The 9731-nt window shown below is 33.9% G+C and overlaps 1 protein-coding gene across 1 annotated transcript; it reads left to right on the top strand.

Annotated features, from left to right (window-relative positions):
* Positions 1 to 2338: 2338 nt before the first annotated feature.
* LOC132543552 (transmembrane protein 179B-like) lies at positions 2339 to 7438 on the top strand. Its single transcript, XM_060207068.1, has 5 exons — positions 2339 to 2437; positions 3667 to 3869; positions 5888 to 6022; positions 6559 to 6649; positions 7280 to 7438. The coding sequence occupies exons 1-5, from the start codon at positions 2339 to 2341 to the stop codon at positions 7436 to 7438; spliced, it is 687 nt and encodes a 228-aa protein (XP_060063051.1).
* Positions 7439 to 9731: the final 2293 nt, after the last annotated feature.

The raw sequence follows: 9731 nt of genomic DNA, 5'->3' as shown, positions 1-9731 counted from the left end.
GGAAACAAAAGACTTGCTAGTAAGAGGATGGAAACAAAAGACTTGCTAGTACGAGGATGGAAACAAACGACTAGTTAGTACGAGGATGGAAACAAAAGACTTGCTAGTAAGAGGATGGAAACAAAAGACTGGCTAGTACGAGGATGGAAACAAACGACTAGTTAGTACAAGGATGGAAACAAAAGACTTGCTGGTAAGAGGATGGGAACAAACGACTAGTTAGTACGAGGATGGAAACAAAAGACTTGCTAGTAAGAGGATGGAAACAAAAGACTGGCTAGTACGAGGATGGAAACAAACGACTAGTTAGTACGAGGATGGAAACAAAAGACTTGCTAGTAAGAGGATGGAAACAAAAGACTAGTTAGTACGAGGATGGAAACAAACGACTTGCTAGTAAGAGGATGGAAACAAAAGACTAGCTAGTAAGAGGATGGAAACAAAAGACTGGCTAGTAAGAGGATGGAAACAAAAGACTAGCTAGTAAGAGGATGGAAACAAAAGACTAGCTAGTAAGAGGATGGAAACAAAAGACTAGCTAGTACGAGGATGGAAACAAAAGACTAGCTAGTAAGAGGATGGAAACAAACGACTAGCTAGTAAGAGGATGGAAACAAAAGACTAGCCAGTAAGAGGATGGAAACAAACGACTAGTTAGTAAGAGGATGGAAACAAAAGACTAGCCAGTAAGAGGATGGAAACAAACGACTAGTTAGTAAGAGGATGGAAACAAAAGACTAGCCAGTAAGAGGATGGAAACAAAAGACTAGCTAGTAAGAGGATGGAAACAAAAGACTAGCTAGTAAGAGGATGGAAACAAAAGACTAGCCAGTAAGAGGATGGAAACAAACGACTAGTTAGTAAGAGGATGGAAACAAAAGACTAGCCAGTAAGAGGATGGAAACAAAAGACTAGCCAGTAAGAGGATGGAAACAAAAGACTAGCCAGTAAGAGGATGGAAACAAACGACTAGCTAGTACGAGGATGGAAACAAACGACTAGCCAGTAAGAGGATGGAAACAAACGACTAGCTAGTACGAGGATGGAAACAAACGACTAGCCAGTAAGAGGATGGAAACAAACGACTAGCTAGTAAGAGGATGGAAACAAAAGACTAGCCAGTAAGAGGATGGAAACAAAAGACTAGCCAGTAAGAGGATGGAAACAAAAGACTTGCTAGTAAGAGGATGGAAACAAAAGACTAGCCAGTAAGAGGATGGAAACAAACGACTTGCTAGTACGAGGATGGAAACAAAAGACTAGCCAGTAAGAGGATGGAAACAAAAGACTAGCCAGTAAGAGGATGGAAACAAAAGACTAGCTAGTACGAGGATGGAAACAAAAGACTTGCCAGTAAGAGGATGGAAACAAAAGACTAGCCAGTAAGAGGATGGAAACAAAAGACTTGCTAGTAAGAGGATGGAAACAAAAGACTAGCCAGTAAGAGGATGGAAACAAACGACTTGCTAGTACGAGGATGGAAACAAAAGACTAACCAGTAAGAGGATGGAAACAAAAGACTGGCCAGTAAGAGGATGGAAACAAAAGACTAGCTAGTACGAGGATGGAAACAAAAGACTTGCCAGTAAGAGGATGGAAACAAAAGACTTGCTAGTAAGAGGATGGAAACAAAAGGTAGTGTTAATTATTGTTTATGTATAATACAGGTAATAACGTGAGGATTAGTTATTACCTTGACGTACTAACGAGCTGATAATTATTTACAATTTTGATATTGCTTTGATGCCAGGGCACAACTATGCAGATGTTGCTCAACACGAGCTTAATGAACAACATGTATAAAAGTTTTATCTTCTAAACCATCAGAATTATTAATCAATATGTTATGGTATTGTATACTTATTATACACATATACCAAAATGTTATCCTACATACACACATATACACATATATAACACAGTAGTCACAACAATAACTATAACAATGCCTGTACAATGATTTGTATGAGAGGAGCAAAACGGTCAGCCTGATACTATATTATATCAGTTAATTCTCGGCTAATAAGCGTATCGTTTTATTTTAGAAATGAACATTGATATATATATTGAATTCGTTTTAATGCAACGGTCAGTGTTGTAAAGCCAGGATAAAAATGTTTTATTAAGCTCACGTCAATGCCATATACAAAGGTTCAATTAAGTTGTGCATGCTTGCATTTAAGTGATCGATTTAAAAGGCTTAAGAACTATTGGACCGTGGGTTCGTTCTTTTTATAACTAGATCGTAACAAGGACATACTAGAGCTAGCACGGAGATCTGGACGACATTTTAAAACTCTCTGACAATCATCCCGTTTACCAACAAACCTTTATAGAGATGGGAATAGTGGATCTACACCTGTTGTTACAAACAATTCTGTATTTCTCGACATGTCTCATTGGGCTAATTACGTGTATTACCTTCGGTGTGTCACGGGTAAGTTTCTCATTCTATCTAATGTTCTATGTAAATGACAAGCAGAAATTAAATACTTACCAAATAACGTCATCTTTTACATAATTTGGTATGAAACATTGGAAATAAGCGGATAAATATGTTTTTTTTTTTTGTATAACAACCAATTATCAGGATCTATTACATCAATTATCACTTGTTTTACATAAGCAATGCCACTAACACAAACGTTTATCAGCTTTCCGGAAAATCATCAAATATCGATTTTATTTTTAGTACACAGATATACCTTTGTTCATATCATAATACTACATGGGTTTTTATTTCATATGATATTTAAATCCCTATACAAATGATATATTTTAATTTGCTTAATGAAAAATTCTTAAGGCTCAATTTATAAATTACTGACAATAAACACGAATGTAGTTAATGCTGACGTCATACATGATAATAAAAGATGGGTTTATTTACAAAATAAATGTACCAAATCAAAAGGAAATCATGTGAAAAAAACATCGATTAAAAAGTTGAAAGTTTAATGTTAGTTGGTATATATTGAAAGTTAATTATCTGTAAACTATACCTGATGCAATACTCGACTTTCTCAAATGCTAATATGCATGTAATTGTTTTGTACTCAGTGAAACAAGGGGAGGTAACTCTGGTATATCAGAATAGCCATTTGATAGAGCAAGGCGAATTCTGTTGTGTAAAATAACGGGACACCTTTAAAGAAAATAGAGATTACACTTATTCTTAAGAGATGCTTTCAAATTAAACATATTAGAATTAAACAAAATTACAGTAAAATTGATATATTTTTGTCGGGTTGATTTTTTGCTAGAAGAGTTTTTTTAATCTTCGCGGACACTTGATTTCATCGATAAATTTCGTCAAATTCATATGTTTCTACTTGTTAAAGAATTCATGGACATGTTAATTTCTGGATTAAGAGTGCCTACGAAATCAATTAGAGTAAATTATCCACGAAGTGAAGTTTTTAAGGTGATATGATAGCATATATTGACCAATTGTGAGGATTTAGGTATAAGTCTCCCAAAATAACAATAACATGTCATGGTCTAATAAATCATGCTTCAATCATACTCTCACAGTAACGAAACGATTTTACCTTTTAATTTTGTACTTGGTTTTTACTGAAGCGACTGCATCTTTGATATCGTAACATTGAAATTTGTTTCATGTTTTAACTCGCCTATGAAGTCTATAATAAGATACTATTGCAGGCCATATTCAGCGGAAATTGTCTGATATACGCATCGTTGGACTGGAATTTGAAGGGAGACCAATTTACGACGAAATACTCTCCGTCTTCTATTTGTGATTTCCCGATATATCTGTTTGTGCTCGGTTGTGTGTTGTATCCGCTCGGAGTTGGAATTTACAATGCATATGCCACTTATAAAACACGCGAAGACGGATCCATCCCGTGAGTATATAGACATTGATATATAACAATATATATTTATGTATATAGATATTTGTATATAACAACATGTATTTATGTATATAGATATTTGTATATAACAACATGTATTTATGTATATAGATATTTGTATATAACAACATTTATTTATGAATATAGATATTTGTATATAACAACATTTATTTATGAATATAGATATTTGTATATAACAACATTTATTTATGAATATATATTTGTATATAACAACATTTATTTATGAATATAGATATTTGTATATAACAACATTTATTTATGAATATAGATATTTATATCTAACTATATGTATATAGATATTTGTATATAACAATATGTTTTTATGTATATAGATATTTGTATATAACAACATGAATTTATATATACAGTTATTTATACATAACAATATGTATGTATGTGTATTACTACATTTTATATTATATTATTATATATTATATGATATTATGATGTAATAAAAACTGTATGTTGTCAGTAATGCCGATACAGAATTGTCTGATCGACTCGGTAGTATAAATATGTCGTATAAAAAGATAATGTTCATGAAGCTTCTTGACTTGATTTCAAACTTAGAACTAAGTTTCCCCAGACATCTGAGGGCAAGTCAGGAACACGTCTGCGTTCTGGATTACTTCCCTTTGTTTTAATGTGTGTTTAAGTCTTTCCTTCATGATGTACTGTTTTATTGTTTGAATGCTATGTTTTATATGTTGTTGTTGTTTACTTTTGCTTGTCCTTTCCTCCTCCATTTTCGATTGTTTTGACGTTTCTCAAATCCAATTTCTACCTTCCCGTCTGTTTTGGTGTTTCCACAGTACCTGTTGTTGTCTCCCCTGCCGTAGTTCTTTTCGTTCCTGTTGCTTTTCGTCTCTTCTTTTTTAATATTATCATTTTCTTATTTTCGTATCGATTTTGAAGGATTTTTTTTAGAACATCCGTACTTTTGTATCTACGACACAGTTTGTCGTTTCATATTAATGAAAAACTATATGCAATTATATATCTTAAAAAGCGAAACGAAATTTCGTAAAGTCAGTGTGTGTGATTTATATCAGATTAATGACACATTGATGTCAGTCTGATGTCTGAGATTGATATCAGATTGGTGTCAGTCCGATGTCTGAGATTAATATCAGATTGATGTGAGTCCGCTGTCTGAGATTGATATCAGATCAATGTCAATCCGATGGCTGATATTGATATCAGATTGGTGTCAGTCCGATGTCTGATATTGATATCAGATTGACGTCAGTCCGATTTCTGAGAATGATATCAGATTTATGTCAGTCCGATGTCTGATATTGATATCCGATTGACGTCAGTCCGATTTCTGAGAATGATATCAGATTGATGTCAGTCCGATGTCTGAGATTGATATCAGATTGATGTCAGTCCGATGTCTGAGATTGATACCAGATTGATGTCAGTCCTATGTCTGAGATTGATATCAGATTGATGTCAGTCCGATGTCTGAGATTGCTACCAGGTTGATGTCAGTCCGATGTCTGAGATTGATATCAGGTTGATGTCAGTCCGATGTCTGATATTGGTATCAGATTGATGTCAGTCCGATGTCTGAGATTGGTATCAGATTGATGTCAGTCCGATGTCTGATGTAAATATCATATTGATGTCAGTCCGATGTCTGATATTGGTATCAGATTGATGTCAGTCCGATGTCTGAGATTGATATCAGATTGATGTCAGTCCGATGTCTGAGATTGGTATCAGATTGATGTCAGTCCGATGTCTGATATAAATATCATATTGATGTCAGTCCGATGTCTGATATTGGTATCAGATTGATGTCAGTCCGATGTCTGAGATTGATATCAGATTGATGTCAGTCCGATGTCTGAGATTGATATCAGATTGATACTACATTTATGTCTTGTCGATATCTGATTAAAAAAGAAATGTTAAACCGATTTCATCGTTTTGAATTTCTTAATACCAACAGAGTCCTATCAGTGTTTATCTTGTTTACACAGATTCCAGATGTGGGTGTGGCCTTTTGTTCTGTTGAATGCCATACTGACATTCTTGGTGCTGGTGTGCTCCTGTATTATCAGTGTTGGTATGTTCAGGGTCTGCTCTGAACTTAGTAAGGGGAATATCTACAAAGGGTATGTATTATATTAAATACAACGCAATACAATAGAATACAAAACAAAACAATACAAAAAATACGATAACAATACAATACAGTAACAATATACAAACTATTATTTATAAACTATTGTTTATTTACATGTACATTATACATTAAAGATACATACGTTAGAGAAAGATATGTAGCCAGTAACAATCTTATTAAACCATGGGTAAACCATGATAGGAATGACTTTCTCTGACAGTAGTCCCTCTTTTTCCACCAGGGGGCGCAGTTGAGTTTTCCAAGGGTTTAACCATTCCTCCTCAATCATGACCAACGACGTCTACTCAATGTGCGCCACCTAGTGGTTCAGAGGGTTTAATTGCCATTGAATTGGACGGAGTTAAATAAAAATGGAATTGGAAATAAAACTCCTTATTATAGCCAGATGAACTGTTTGCTATGATTTTAAAACACGATGTTTAAAATTCTGTTGTGGAGTAGTAAGATGCTTCTGCATGATTTTAACTATAAACCGATAGCATTGCTTTTATTTCCTATTAACAGTTGCGCAGACGCCCAAGACCAAGAATGGACGGATGCAAATGGCGACAACTTCAACACTGGATATTTCTTTAATCTCCTTGAGGTTGCAGAGGTAAGACGAAATACAGGACCATTTCTATATAACTGATAAAATAATACGACAGACTATATTTTTAAAAAAATATATTATTTCTACCACAAAATGGGAGTGTTATTAAACTTCCAAGGCTTCGATTAAACATTAAAGCTGTTATTATATATATTTTTTAAAATCGTTACTATTCCCTATTAGGGCATTTCACTACAGATCATATGATTACGCCCTTTCTGATATTATTAACAAACACATCGGGTTACAGAACAACAATACCACGTTGGAATAGCTCCTTTACGGCGGTACATCCAGGTCACTCAAACGTTTGGTTGTCGTACAGATTTTTATTCCGCTCTCATTATAATAATTTTTCAAACGTTACGAAAAAAAATCAAATATTTGCGAAACCTCGCGTTTTCGGTAATTTGTGAAAAATAACGAAGTCGAGTAAAAGAAATGCGATATAAAACAAGCACCTGTTGTGTAACCAATGTATCTCTTTGACAACAACAGATATTTAATGAAACAAGTTCCTCTACGTTTTTTAAATTTTCTTCACGCTTGAACACCTCCGTCGTAAGGACATCTTTAATGTATAGAGTCGTCACTTTAGGTCAGTCAATGACATCTATTTTCATTATTCTCCAGGTTGCCTGTTGGATTTGTACGTTAGTTTGGCTTGTTCAAGTAGTATTGGGAGTCATACGAATCTACAGAAACAGACGAATGCGATCAAGTCTCGAGAAAGATGAAAACTACGACAAAACCAAGATAGCCAAAAGAGAATCCAAGCATTCAAAGCATTAACGTTTTTATCACAATGTCCCTACAAGCTAACGCAACGGCCACGTTTCTATCTGGTCATGAATCACTTCAATAAAGCACCAGTTTGTCCTGACTTCCGCTCAAAGCGGAACTCGTTCTACTTCATACAATCTGTCTATATGACATATCCTTGCTTATTTTTAAAAGATCATTTCCATTGTCTTGCCCTCGTTTTATCAATTTTGAGGTTTATCATTTCCTCGGAATTACCGTGTTCTTGTTGGAAATGATAAATCATGTCGTACATTTCTTCACAGGATCACTATATAGCCATTGTCATCACACCGATTACATAAACAATGTTAGGAAATGTTTTACCGACGGTACGCGCTCGTGAATGGTTTCAACAGCATGTGTCATTTCCAGCTGTATGCCGTCAGCTAATGTGATGTTTAGTAACATTGTAGAAATCTTATATTTAATGTCAGCCGTAGAAAACTCTCGCAATGTAACAAACTTTACATTCACTTCCATGTCATAAACGATTGAACCTTGCTATATAATTTTTAATTTCGGCTAGACTATTGACTCGTTTTGAAAATTTATGTCTGTTCAAACCATTCAATTAACATATCATTCTGGTAGCGTTGGTATATTGATTTGATTATTGAAAATTTTATATGTAAAATATTCACAAAAATTTCTAATCTTTTCCATATGAATATTAAAGTGACCCCCTTTTGTAGTGATTATCTCCATGACAAAAACTGCTCTTGTTTTGTATATTTTTATTTTTTATTTTCTTAATTTTTTTGTTTGTTTTTGTTTTGTTTTTTGCCCAAGATTTTTTCAAAATGGTATTATCATTTCTCTTCAGAGATATAACTACAAATGAAATAAACTGAACTATTTTACTATTCTTTATTTGAATTAACCAACAGTAATTCTATAGCATTTAGTATTTTGTATTTGAGTTAGCTGGTGTCAGTAGTAGATTTCCTCGGCAAGGTAATACTTCACTACCTAATGACAAGTAAAAACTTATTGAAAAGGAGGTAGAATCGAATCAGTAATTACACGTGACTTTTTGTTTAACAGTTGCTGATAGTTACAGATATGTGATCGCTTATGTGGAACTCTTTATGTTTTAATCACGAATCAATTAAAGTCTTATGGTTATGTTACGGAGAGTAGAATAAATAAATAAATCTATGAATAGATAAATAAAATATTGATATAAATAGATCAGATTGATAAATAAATACGTGTATAAAGAGAAATCAAACTTTGATAGCTATGTGTTTACATTCCACTTGTTATTTGATTAAGCTTAAATATCAACACCACCAGTGGCATGGCTATGTTGGTTTTTTATGTTCGTAATCATATATTTGTACATAATTACATAATGACAGTGACATTGCTGTTCTCGCGATATCGCCGTAGCTTACATATAATTGCATTATGTTAATTCAATTATGTTTTCACTTATATCGTCATCGGTTTATGTCCCTGTCACCATTTGTTATTTAAAGTCCCAAATCTCATTAGCTTTTTGAAAGCGTTGTTTAAATGCATAAGTCCTGAAGGCGAGGTGTGATGTCTTTTTGTTTTATTATATATGAATTAATTATTCTCTACCAACTAAAAGTACACAAAACTTTGCTTGTTCATTTGTTCATTAATTTTTGTCAATAAAATTGATCATAAAACAATTATTTGCGTTAGCGTATGAATCTGCATATAATTTCAGACCATATATCATATGTAAACAATAAGTTGGTTTCCAAAAACAAAATCCTTAAGAGATTGAAAATCTTAGGTGGCACGTTATTGAGCACTGAACAGTAAACATACACAACAACACTGGTATCGGTTTGATTCGTGTTTGGAAGGGGAAACGAAAAACATAGTAGCAGAATGTGCGCCAAGCATTGCTTGGCCTATAATCCTGAAAACTCGATAGACGAATGTCTTGGTGACTATGCATTAAAATCCTAAAATTACTCAACCGTGAAATGTATTGGGACAAAAATTGATAAAACACAAAACCACATGCAGAATAATTATGACAAGTTTGTCAACACATCTTGTTTAATCAAACTCTTACCTGGTTTTCTGTCAGTTTGAATTTCTTGCAATCATGGCACGGCTGACGAAAGTTCAGAGGGGTCAAGATATTGCATTGCTAATGTAAGGTCAAGGCAACAAGTTCAGTGTAAATGTTTCCACCTTGGAAAATACCAACATGTCAACATAATCATACTGCAAACTCAAATTAAAGATTTACATGGAGACACCTATAGATGTACAAGGAGAATAAGACCTGGGCCCG

The sequence above is a fragment of the Ylistrum balloti genome, unplaced genomic scaffold (genome assembly GCF_031769215.1).
Source record: "Ylistrum balloti isolate Yb309-2 unplaced genomic scaffold, AGI_CSIRO_Ybal_v1 Utg369758, whole genome shotgun sequence".
In the NCBI taxonomy this organism is placed as follows: domain Eukaryota; kingdom Metazoa; phylum Mollusca; class Bivalvia; order Pectinida; family Pectinidae; genus Ylistrum; species Ylistrum balloti.
Note: the sequence above shows the minus strand (reverse complement) of the source record. Positions and strands in the feature narration are given on the sequence as shown.

Bases quoted from the DNA above. Each gene is read 5' to 3' on its own strand.
- LOC132543552 (XM_060207068.1), top strand. From the start codon at position 2,339: ATGGGAATAGTGGATCTACACCTGTTGTTACAAACAATTCTGTATTTC. The intron at 2,438-3,666 runs GTAAGTTTCTCA...ATACTATTGCAG, and splicing joins TTACCTTCGGTGTGTCACGG to GCCATATTCAGCGGAAATTG. The intron at 3,870-5,887 runs GTGAGTATATAG...TTGTTTACACAG, and splicing joins CGCGAAGACGGATCCATCCC to ATTCCAGATGTGGGTGTGGC.